We start from the raw sequence: 11,753 nt of genomic DNA, 5'->3' as shown, positions 1-11,753 counted from the left end.
CTGTTTACGCTTCTGGCATACAGTTCGTGAGCAGCTCCAGGCACTCCAACACCATCGATTCAATTCAAAGTTGATATTGAATAGGACTGGAAAAAAAAAATTTAAGGGTTGGGTTTATTGAATAGTGCGACGAGATTGTCGTAAAGAGTGAGGATTATGAGTACGTGTAGTGTAACAACGTTACGAACATTTAACGGTGACAGTAATATGGAAGTTATTGGCATTCATGGACATCAGGAGAATGGTCCTGGTGAAATTAATCAAGTACGCGATGCGAAGGGCGTTGAGACGAACCCGACGCCGCAGGCACCAATGGAGGTGGCGAGTGAAGCGCCCTCTGGGGAAAATGGCGCCGTGTCCAAAGACAGGCTGGCAAACTCCAAGGGGCGAAAAGACGTAAGTTTTTTTTTGCAATTATTATTTTTTAATTTTTTAATAGTGACTTTTGCGGATCTGGAGGATCGGATCTTCTGCGGATCTGTTGCTCTCAGTATTTCCGTAATTTTTTTTGAGGATTATTGCCAGGACGAACGAATTTTTCAGTCGATTTTTATTATTTTTTTTTATTCATTAAGTTTTTGGGGATTACAGACGGTTGTTAAAATGGAAGTTGTAAATTTATCGGCTGCGGGGGGAGGGGATGGATTTTATTGGGCAGTTCTACCAATTTCTTCTACCCCCTCTCCGCCCAGGCTAATTGTGACTACGTTTTAAAATGGTGGGAGGGGGTCGGCTATGTAGGTTCTTTGTTATCGAGTGTTGGATAGATCGATTTACGGCGAGAGGGAGGCGGGGGGGGGCTGTGGTTGAAGAGCAGCCTGGAGGGGATGTTCAGAGCTGTTTGATTGAGGGGTATTAAGTGGGCTTCAAAAAAGCCTTTAGAGGGATTTTTTTGGAACCAGTTGAGAAAACTCGTTTGTTGAGAATTTTGGGCCTCGCAACGGGGTAGCTTGATGTTTTTTGCAAAAGGGCGTATAATGCAGGTTAATAATTGGAGAACAATTGAGAAATATTTCAATCCAACAGTCATTAAAAGAAAAACTTGGAAGTTCTCCAAATTCCTGACATTTTTTTTCTGAAATGTAGATTGAGTAGAAAGGGTGGTGAACCGGAGGTATTATTTTTTAACCTAAACACTCCGTCTTTTTCACTAATGATAATGAACTAATGCATTACCGGCACGAAATACATCAGACCTTTTAGTCGATTGTATGATTAAACAGTTTGTTTCAATAGTTGTTATTGAGGGTGCCAAACATGAGTCTTATGATACCATCTAATGAGGGTTGAAATCTATCGTACATACATTATGGTACTCCTTGAATATTTTATCGTCTTTTAGTAGTGAAGCGAGTGCATCACCCTCCGTCGTCCTGAACACTTATTGTGCGTGATATCAACTGAATAAAATTCAACATATTTCCTACGAAATAATCCCCCATTTTCAAAGGACTATTCCGTTATCTACGTTTTATAGGACGTCCACTCCAAATGAAGAATTCAAAACAAAGAAATTGGATTTTGATACAGAGGAATGTGCATCCAATAACATGTATTCCATAAACTTCGCGAACTAATACGCCCCACGATTACTAAACATCAAGAAATCCTCCAAGAACCTCTTCTCTGGGGGAAAAAAATTAACAAGCGGATTATTTTTAGTGTAATTTATACAAATTTTCTAAATAACGACCACATCCTCTCGGACATCCGTGCACATATTTTCTAAAAACATCATAGCTTCACGTGTCAGGACATTCGGCATCATCTCCAGGGTAAATTCGTCAGAATGGTTCCCTTCAACAGCCAAAATAAATGTAAGTCATTCCTTAAATGATTCCCAACATATTCTGTTACAGAATGGAAAAGGTAAAAAATCAAATTGTGGTAAACTGAAGAACACCGTTGGCGACCAGGAGGTGCAGCCCTCCGAGGACAATCCCGACGTCTCCTGCAAGAAGCGCAAGACCCGTCGAGGGAAGCCGAAGCACAGGAAGTTAAAGGCATATGCGAAGCAACCGGCGTTCGAGCGCCAACGACGTCGGTCAATGGGTCGTCAGATGAAGAAATCAGCCCAACCACCGGCCCCCTACAACACGACGCAATTTCTGATGGAGGATCACAGCGATCTTCCCGATCTTGAGGAGAAACTGGCAAAGACTTCGACGAATCCAGAGATGGCGGTGGCCTTTCAGAAGCCTGGAGGTCTCCCCAGAACGAGGGACTCAAGCTTCAGCATCGACTCCGATGAGGATTACTTTTATTCATCACCTGAGGACGAGGAGGAATTCCTTACGAAGGAATTCTCCAGTGCTTATGAGGATCTTCATGCTGAGAGATTGAGTGCCTTGACGAAATCAGACTTGATCCAGGAATATGTCCAGCTCGAGGCGAAACTCGATTCGTTGATGAAGAGGCTGAGATCGAAAAGTCTCCAAGCTGATGAGATCGATGGAAGAAATGATGGGGAAATGGCGAAAAAGGTCAAGGTCTATCAGCAGAGAATCGACGATTTGGTGCAGCAGAATGAACAGCTCAGGCGGGAAAATGAGAGCCTCAGGGGCAAAGAGGATAGCTCGGAGTCTAGTGTTGACAGTGAAAGCGATAGTGACAGCAGCAGCAGCAGTAGCAGCTCTGGACATAGAGAGGGCAGCTGTGATGAGGGGAATTTTTCACCCGAGGTCAGGAGGCACAATGGCGAGGCCAGGACCAATGGCAGGGGGACGCATGATGACAGCAGGGAGAGAAGTCTTGACAGCCAACAGGATAGCGTTAATGGCTCTGCTACCAGTCAAGAAATTGATGGACTTCCTACTTAGGGACTCGGAGCGTCTTTCGGACACTCGCTCGTCTGCTAATATGTGTGATCCAATATATATTGACCAAAAATCGGTGGAGGAGGGGGATGATAATTTTGGGAGGTTTTTTGTCGGGGGGAGGGGGTCTTAACCCTTGGACTTGAAAAGTTGAAATTAATGCACAGCTATTGACTGTGAGTGGAAAATTCTCGGGGAATTTGGGACGACTTTTTCGGGAGAGAAATCTTTTGACGGCTTCGGTTTGCGGAGACTTCGGGTTTTTTGAAATTTCGGTTTGAAATTAACTGCAAAATTGCGAATTGGAAGTAGTTTTCAGGAACATTTTATGGTTGTTATTTATTTGGGAGATTTTTTTAATGAGTTTTGAAAGATCGGGAACAATTAGATGAAAATATTTGTCTCTGACCATTAAGTTGGAATGTAATTCAAAGTCTAAAATTCAGAAAAATTTTGTTTTAGAAAAAGATGATCAATTGTTCCAGACAGAATTAAATTTTCCAACCAAAATAACTTAGGAATTTTCGAGTATCTTTTTTTATGTTTTAAAAAAATCTACAACTCCCATCTGTCTTCTAGAGACTTTCTCAAGTATTTTGCATGTATTTTGAAAACCAAAGCAGTCAAGAAGAAATTTCACAAATTTTCCTTCTCTGGAATTGAATGTTGGCCTCAGATATTCACAAAATTATAACAAATGAAGAATGATATGTATTATTATAGAATATGTGGGACTATTCAATCCATGGAACCGAAAATCTTTCAAGGAAATTCGATTGTCCCTAAAAATCTATATTCCTCCTTCTTTCGGGAATATCGAAGAATCAATCATTTAGGATTCCATCACTAAAAAAATTAAACATTGGATCAGTCCTGCAACTATCTCATTAATAGTGAAACCCCCAAAAATTTCAGTTTTGAAACTAACAAAAAATAAACATTTTTTTCTTCTTTTTCACATTTGTTTCACCAATTCTGTTCATCAATGAGATAATTCCATAATGACCTCGCAGCAAATCATCGAATGTCACTGTTAAATGGTCATCCCCTCCCCTTCATCCCCCTCACCGTCAACATTTACGCTTCATCGGACTCTTGACTTTCAGTAAATCTAAATTATTATTTTTTTTGTAAATTCGTTACAAACGATTTTTCGCTTACGTTGAAGGAATAAAAACTACAAATTCATGAGATAATTATATTCTCGCTCCGTAGCTAATAAAAAAAATTCCACAATAATTATTGTTAACAGCACAAAAACATTAATTTTCGGGTGAAATAGATAATCTTAATGATCGGAATATAAAATAGTGGGGGAAAAAACCAGACCATCAACTAACGAAGCGAGATTTAAAGTTCATCACATCATTGATCGATTAAAATTTTCATAATCATTGAATTGACAAATTCTAAATATAGATTATTAAATGCAGCGCATTTAAAGAGAGTATTATTGCCACACAAATGTCATGTGAAATTACAAAGAATGATGTGAATTACGTGTGGCATAAAGACATTTATATAGGATGAAAGAAAATTTTTTTCTCTATTGTACAATTGTATAGAAAAATTTTGTAGTAATAAGGCGATTTAATATTCGAGAGATATGTTAGTTTATGGTCTGAAATTATTTCTAGTTCTTTTTGCCAATTTTTGAGTTATTCAGACAGTGAGAACGACTCGTTGACGAATAGTAATTGAATTTTTTTTTTGCTTCAATTACAGTTATGATCTTGAATGTTTAATTATGCGTATAGTGAAGGAAATATTTCAATGAATCTCATCGAGGCTGACTACTCCCCAGTGATGCAACACAGGATATAATTTTTTTTTTCGATGTTTATTTATTTTTTAAAGTCTGGTTTAAGTTTATTTATCGTGGGCTCAGTGCAAGCATTTAATGTTTGCGTATTCTGAGTGGATATGAGTGTTTTTTGTCGTGCGAGAGCCTCAGCTGATTGTGTAATGGAAAAAGAGAAAATAATAGGCGAATTGGGGACTATTATAAGAATTTTTTCCAAGGAAATCTTCTGATGAGTGTTTGTAATGCTAGATTATCTCGATATTGAGAGGGTTTAGAGGAAATTCTGAAAGGAAAGTTTTTGTCGAGAATTTTGTTAACTACGGAAAAGGTCTTTTGGGATTTTACCGTAAGGTCAAGCCCTCTCGACATAAGTGCGCAGTTTCAGGGGCAGATTTTGCGTTCTATCGCAGACTCCCTATTATTGCATGGAAGTGTCTGAAACTTTTGATGATATTAAAAAATGTCATAAGATCTTTTTTATAAATTGTAACATTTTAGAAGAACAAAGTTTTTGGAAATTTCTTTGTAAACCTAATTGTTGTCGAGATATTTGAAATTTTATACGGCTAATCGCATTCATTTTTTTTAACTTGAAATATTTTCTGCGCTGCAATGAAATATGAAATATTTAAACCCTATTTCAACGACTCGTTTATCACTACTACTCTCTCGCTTTATCAATTGAATATCTCGGTCTTGTTAATTTTACTGTGTACAACGTAAATTGACCCCTCGTACTAATGCTCGATTTTATTTGCTGCAAAATTCCTGAATTTTTGACTCGAGTTTTCAGTAATAAATAAAGAAAAGAATCATAAAATTGGATAAATATGCGTTCTATTACAGATCAAACTCGGTGAATGGAATAAGTTATAATGACAAATTGTTAATTGAATGGATGATGAATGTACCACTTAAGTGAAAACTTCAGGAAATTTATGAATAAAATGATAATTGAAAATATGTTATTTGTTTTTCGGATAATTATGACAACGCAGTGCGAATTTATGGACATTTTTAAATTAGTTGAAAAATTCGGAGTGAAACGGAGGACAGGAGAAGAGCCTGAAAAATATTTACTGATTCTGAAATGGATATTTATTTGATAGAAATTTTTTGGGGAAATTTTTATGCATTGCAACAAATTCCTCTGTATTGTTTATCTAAATCCGCAGAGGATATCATTCCTCATCGGAGAATTCACTTGATTTTACAACTTGCACACGTAAAACTCGATATTTTATTCTTCATAATTTTTGTCGCTGTCATTCGTTCTCAAAGTGAATGCCCAACATGAAAAATATTCCCAAAAAATTCTATTATGTCGCACAAGTGTGCCAAGAAATCCAAACAAAATATTTTTAATTCTTCTCCCATACTCCCTCATTCACTCATAATAATAAAATGCGAATGATGTCTCATAAATGGACTCATGCCGATTAAAGTAACGATACTTAAAAAACCAATTGTGATATGCGACTTATTGTGATACAGCATATAATTCCAGTTAATAATTCGGTTGTAACGACGATCCATAATCACGTATGCGTTTCACTTTTAGATAAAAATGTCAAAAACAACAAAAAAAACAACAAAAATGAAAAAAACTGTAGCACTTAAGAGAAATTACCTTGACTGTTGCGTATATTCAACAATTGAACGATTGTTCAAGCGAATGAATTTATTGTATAAACAGTAAATGTGAATTCGTGAATCAATTAATTCCTCCCAGTCCCTATCCCATACCAGCAAAAACCCAATTATTTATTATACAAATCCGCTTATACAATCCCACCCGATTCATGGAATACAAATTTTTTCAGAAAAAATTGATTGAAAGAAGATAAAAAAAGTAAACAAATTAAAATAATTCGTCCATTTTTTATCACCCTGTAGTACCCATTAAGCAGAAGCTTGAAATTCACTTCACAGATGTCGCATGCGGTTACGTTGAGTGAAACTAATTTTTATTACTAAATAGTCGATTATTCAATCATCATAATTCACCATAGGCAATTGGTGACTCGTTTCGCTTCCAAAAATTTATAATGGTGGTAAACACCGAGAATCTCGTCGAAGGATTTCATCAGAAATCATATGGTCCTCAGTTTTGGTTAATAGTTCCATAGACGACCACTACACCGCCGTAGTGCTGTGTCAATGTTGACATGAGCACATTGTGAGGGTATGTTTTCTATTTTTCTGGTTTAATTGAAACAATTCAACATATTGAAACATTCATTTATAGATTTTTGTGCTAGAAAACGACACTTTTCATCAGTTTCCTCAATTTTCCCCAACCAATATCCTGATAATGCCTTTAATCATCATCACAGGCATTCCCTCGAGTGGCAAAACCTCAAGAACTCAAGAATTAAAATCATTCTTCTCTGATAAAAACAAAAAAGTGGAAATAGTGAGTGAAAGTGATTTAGTTATCAAAGGTGGCTTTATTAAAAATGACTTCTACATGGATTCGAAGAAGGAAAAGGCGATCAGGGGGGAGATCAGGTCGGCAGTGCAGAGGACACTCAATTCCAGGGATGTTCTGATTGTCGATGGGAGCAACTATATTAAGGGCTCCAGATACGAGCTTTATTGCTTGTCGAAGCTCTATAAGACCCCACAGTGCACAATTCAATGTGATCTTCCTGTGGAACATGCTTGGCTGATGAACAGTGGCCGAGACGAGGGTGAACAATATTCCAGAGACACCTTCGATGCTCTTATTTTGAGGTACCATATTTTTTTTTACCAGATGAAAAACCATCAAAATTGTACTCTCATTTTTTTCATTTACCAAACATGTCAAACATCATAATTTCAGATACGAAACTCCTAACAACAAAAATCGGTGGGACAGTCCTCTCTTCGCAGTGACTCCAGACGATAAATTACCTCTAGAAGACATTTACCATTCTCTTTATTCAGTGGACGCACCGAAACCCAACATGAGTACTCAATCTGTAAGTGAAATGAATTCGTGACAAAGAGAAAAAGCAAAATCCTATAATTTATTTCATTTTTAGCCAGCTGTTTCTGCAACGAATTATCTTTACGAGTTGGACAGGATATCACAAGAAATTGTCAACGTAAGTGACGGTCTATATCGTACCCTCCACTGGAGGCGAAAAACAGTTAAAACCTCAACAGATTGTGAACTTTATTCTCCTGCTAATGCATCCCCTTTGCATTAATTCCTCAGGCCATCATCACTGCAGATCAAATGGGAATAACGAGTGACATAAAACTACCTTCGTATGATTTAATTATCGAGAGAAGCACGAGTGCAGCACAATTGACGAGACTGCGCCGACAGTTCCTCACATACAGTAAAATGCATCAAGTTGAACTGAATCAGATAGCCCAATTGTTTGTACAGTATTTGAATAAAAGTATATGAAATTAAAGAACGGAAATAGCAAAATTGGGAGGATTTATTCAAGCCCTTTGTTAGTAGAATACACTAGCAGATTTTTTTTATTGATTCGTCAATTGTATAAATTCCATCTTTTTCCATCACGAACTCCAACGTTGAAATAAATTATGCCAAAACTGGATTCGCTTGATCATAATTATGTACAATGATTCATATAAATGGAGGATATTGCATACATTAAGTCATCCGTCGACAAAATCCGCTGATGCTCTTCCAATGGTTGTTGTAGACAAAATTCATTGTAAATACAAGAAAAGATTGTAGCTATCTTTAAAATAGCAATCTGTTTTTCACCTCGCAGTATATTGATTCAATAATATTATCGATATGAATTAATATTGTATCTGCAGGCGATAATGCCCAAGGAATTTAGTAGCCAAGTGATACAATTCATGATTTCCTTAGATTCGTCTCGAGTTAAGGAGTAACATAAAGTGAAGAATTTTTTTTATTTTTTATTCAAATTTCTGTTGAAAATCATTAATATTTTTGTAAATGCAACTAGATTCAGAACTCCGGACGGTAACGGTGGAGATCAATGCCCTTAGGGTTTTTGAAAAATATTCATAATCTTGAGACGGAAACTAAAAAAACTGTTACAAATGTAATTCTTCAAGAAAATCATTTGTTATGCTTCATCACTTGTCTACTGACTGAAACTTTCTCAATTCTCCTCCTTCAGATCGAGGATAAATTATTGATACAAAGGCACTACTGATATATTATAGGATCGGCCGGGGCAGAATGAGGCACCCAAGTGTACTGAGTAGTTATGGTAGGTTTTAGAAGAAAATATTTACATTTGATTGAGTTAAAATATGGCAACAGTGTGACCTGTGGTTCCATGAATTAAAAAAAAAATTGAAGTGACGAATGTGGCGAATTATTTCAATTTACCATCTCAATATTTGTTTTGAAAACGTTGAAGTGCCCCATTTTGCTCTTTCCTCTTCTATATATGATACAGTTAACTCCACAAATTGTAAAAATTCATCCATCCAAAGAACTTCTCATTTTTGGTCATTCAATTAATTTGTGCTATGCTCGGTTGAATTTCTTATAATAGATAGTTTGTTAAATTCTGTAAAGAAAACATTTTTACAAGTATACTTTAATTCCCTGGCTCTTGTGTGCCATTCACTTCACTGCCGTTTCTGTGATCATACGGCGGGTCTTTTTTCGATTTTCTGCATACGAAGTAGACACTTTGGTACTCACACTGGAGCATGCTATTTGTGTTCTGGGCGTATCGAGTTTGCACGCGAGCTTGTTCTTTCTGTTGGACGAAAAAAAAACAGAACAATGAAAATAATTCAAACGATTATCCACATCTCTCTGTTGATTTTAGAAGTATACGTAATATTTTTCTTTGAAGAATAATTTTGAAGAAGAGGCCATTGTGAATTTTTAAATAAACATATCCATCAAATGACTGTAAACTCGTAATATTCAGAGTAAAAATTATTTTACGATATTTACCTCAATTTGAAATCCAAAACCTAGAATAACTTCCCTGACGACTTCGTAACTGGGCTCTATCGAGTCCTCCATGGGCATATCGCTGAAGTGATAAAGAAGTGGTCCAAGGTTGATCCAAATACCGCCAGGTTTCAATATTTTGTGAATTGTTTCAATGAATTGAACGACGTTGTTGGCACAGTCGATGAAAAAACAGGTTGCAACACAATCCCATCGATTGGTATCTGTGTACACCTTAAATACGAACAGTATTATTATAAATTATGCTCTACATTATAATAATTCGTTAAATTTTCAGTTCGCAGTTATCAATTTGCCACTTAATCCATCTACTCTGTCAACATACAACACTTAAAATAAAATTTATGGACATTTTCACATACACTACACACCTCTAAGAAATCGCCCGCAGTCATGGAAAATTGAACATTTTCAGGTAAATCACTGGGATTAACATCCGGGAATGCAACAGCCTGTGTTTGATGCCCCGCTAGGAGATTATTCATGTATTGGTGGACCCATGGGTGTACTTGATATGAATTGATTCCTCTGCATCTGAAATTCATAAATTCGTTGACGTCAAACGAAACTTTACAGGCATCAAAGGTATGAAAATCAATATTTTCCGTACTTATTCAAGACGAAATGCGAGGCAAACAGCATAAAAAGGGAGAATTCATTTCCTTGGCATGTGTATCCACGTTTTGCTATTTCATATGCCAGTCTTCCCAGACCTGCACCAGGGACTAGTACCTGAACATCAGCTGCATTCCTGAATAATCAAAGAGATAATTGGTTGTTCGTGACTTTTGTGAAAATTTAAGCATTAGATATTTGATTGTGAAAGACAAGCTATACATGAGCTATAAAATTCTCCATAATTAAATTATATTCAGCACATACCAAAACTCCGTTGGAAATTGTCCAATAATTTCATCGATAATGGGCTGATAGCAGGCATCCCTCTCATCCTTCCCCTCGCTACTCCAATCCCTCACCAATTGCTTAATTGTTGCCTGAACCTTCTCCTGATCAGCCAACACCGGTCGTGGATTGAGTGTCTGCAATCAGACCTACCTATATTTCACACAATAAAATAATTTATTTGTACAATCGAGACAATGACAATAGTAAACGTTGGGGAGGCTCGATCGATATAATCAACAAAATGTAAAAATAATTTCACTATCACCCAACGATTGCACAATCATGAGGGTACACTTGTTATCATAGCTTAATAAACATGCCACACACCATGAAAACTTGTCTTACACTGTCGGTATGTGCACTCGATGGATTGACATTCTCGAATATGTGCGATACGTCTTTTATGATGAGCTTTATTATCTCGTCGTTATTTTCGATGCACAGCTTGACTTCCTGCAGATGCTCTCTGTATTTTGTTAATAATTTTTGGTGATGAGGGGGCAGGGAGAGGAGGTAACTTTCAGTCTTCTTCACTCGCTGCAGTGAATGGGGCCTGAAATCCAAAAGTAATTGGTCTCTTTTTGAAAAGTTCAGCGTGACATTTTTTGAGGCTCCACGAAATACATACCATAACATAACAAAATTGACATTTATTTTCAAAATTTCTGAACAAGAAAACAAAATTCGTTGAATACTAGTTTCATTCACAGGCAAAAAAGATGAATGATCATAGTAAAAAAAAGTAAGATATGTTGATGTATTAAAAACATCTTCTAATCAAATTTCAATAAAATAAAGGTATTTTGGAAAAAAAAAATTTTTGTTTTATTTAAGAATAAAAACAAAAATTTGTGTGTACTTTTGGGGTTATGTTCCCCCAGTGAAAAGTAAAAAAATCCTCGTGCGTACCGCTACTGCCTCAACTGAGTGAGTCAATTACATAATAACCAAAGCCCCGTGATTCATTCAAACTAGAAAAATAGAAAGCACTTACTTGTAATATTTGAAAGCTGAGACGATTCGTTGAAAGTGTTTTTTCTCCTCCTCGTCCTCGTAGGAGTCTGACGTTTTCGTCTTATAACTATCAGCCATTGTTTCCATTTTGACTATATTCTCAAATATCGTTCGGGATCATATAGAATATCGTGGTACTATTTCGTTATTTGAAAACCTGTCGTTGGATGTTCTCTCACTTCTTTGTTCTTTATTATTAAAATTACTCTCTAGTTTGGCTTTTTGTTCGGGTGATGACACACTCCTCTTCGAGCCTAGTGTGTGAATGTGAATC

At 36.5% G+C, this 11,753-nt stretch overlaps 3 protein-coding genes across 5 annotated transcripts; 2 read left to right on the top strand and 1 right to left on the bottom strand.

Annotated features, from left to right (window-relative positions):
* The first annotated feature begins 1 nt into the window (after position 1).
* Positions 2-5,581, top strand: LOC135166980 (protein HEXIM1). The gene is made up of 2 exons (XM_064129775.1): positions 2-396; positions 1,860-5,581. The coding sequence occupies exons 1-2, from the start codon at positions 157-159 to the stop codon at positions 2,817-2,819; spliced, it is 1,200 nt and encodes a 399-aa protein (XP_063985845.1). The 5' UTR covers positions 2-156; the 3' UTR covers positions 2,820-5,581.
* Positions 5,582-6,564: 983 nt separating this feature from the next.
* LOC135166990 (protein KTI12 homolog) lies at positions 6,565-8,047 on the top strand. Of its 2 annotated transcripts, XM_064129794.1 has the most exons (5): positions 6,565-6,805; positions 6,869-7,356; positions 7,448-7,586; positions 7,650-7,712; positions 7,826-8,047. In XM_064129794.1, exons 2-5 carry the CDS (start codon positions 6,935-6,937, stop codon positions 8,021-8,023), a joined length of 822 nt encoding a protein of 273 aa, XP_063985864.1. In that variant the 5' UTR covers positions 6,565-6,805; positions 6,869-6,934; the 3' UTR covers positions 8,024-8,047. The 2 variants fall into 2 exon arrangements, with proteins under 2 accessions (XP_063985864.1, XP_063985863.1); XM_064129793.1 differs by having other exon boundaries at positions 6,565-7,356.
* A 779-nt stretch (positions 8,048-8,826) lies between these two features.
* LOC135166981 (carnosine N-methyltransferase) lies at positions 8,827-11,753 on the bottom strand. Of its 2 annotated transcripts, none has more exons than XM_064129776.1 (7): positions 11,460-11,753; positions 10,793-11,018; positions 10,442-10,599; positions 10,170-10,310; positions 9,931-10,093; positions 9,539-9,772; positions 8,827-9,335 (listed from the first exon to the last, which is right to left on the bottom strand). In XM_064129776.1, exons 1-7 carry the CDS (start codon positions 11,564-11,566, stop codon positions 9,171-9,173), a joined length of 1,194 nt encoding a protein of 397 aa, XP_063985846.1. In that variant the 5' UTR covers positions 11,567-11,753; the 3' UTR covers positions 8,827-9,170. The 2 variants fall into 2 exon arrangements, with proteins under 2 accessions (XP_063985846.1, XP_063985847.1); XM_064129777.1 differs by having other exon boundaries at positions 10,811-11,018; positions 11,460-11,752.

Source organism: Diachasmimorpha longicaudata, chromosome 10 (genome assembly GCF_034640455.1).
Source record: "Diachasmimorpha longicaudata isolate KC_UGA_2023 chromosome 10, iyDiaLong2, whole genome shotgun sequence".
Taxonomy (NCBI): Eukaryota; Metazoa; Arthropoda; class Insecta; order Hymenoptera; family Braconidae; genus Diachasmimorpha; species Diachasmimorpha longicaudata.
Note: the sequence above shows the minus strand (reverse complement) of the source record. Positions and strands in the feature narration are given on the sequence as shown.

Bases quoted from the DNA above. Each gene is read 5' to 3' on its own strand.
- LOC135166980 (XM_064129775.1), top strand. From the start codon at position 157: ATGAGTACGTGTAGTGTAACAACGTTACGAACATTTAACGGTGACAGT. The intron at 397-1,859 runs GTAAGTTTTTTT...ATTCTGTTACAG, and splicing joins ACTCCAAGGGGCGAAAAGAC to AATGGAAAAGGTAAAAAATC.
- LOC135166990 (XM_064129794.1), top strand. From the start codon at position 6,935: ATGCCTTTAATCATCATCACAGGCATTCCCTCGAGTGGCAAAACCTCA. The intron at 7,357-7,447 runs GTACCATATTTT...TCATAATTTCAG, and splicing joins TTCGATGCTCTTATTTTGAG to ATACGAAACTCCTAACAACA. The intron at 7,587-7,649 runs GTAAGTGAAATG...TTTCATTTTTAG, and splicing joins CCAACATGAGTACTCAATCT to CCAGCTGTTTCTGCAACGAA.
- LOC135166981 (XM_064129776.1), bottom strand. From the start codon at position 11,566: ATGGAAACAATGGCTGATAGTTATAAGACGAAAACGTCAGACTCCTAC. The intron at 10,600-10,792 runs GTGTGTGGCATG...GTCTGATTGCAG, and splicing joins GTGTAAGACAAGTTTTCATG to ACACTCAATCCACGACCGGT. The intron at 9,336-9,538 runs GTAAATATCGTA...TTCGTCCAACAG, and splicing joins GTTTTGGATTTCAAATTGAG to AAAGAACAAGCTCGCGTGCA.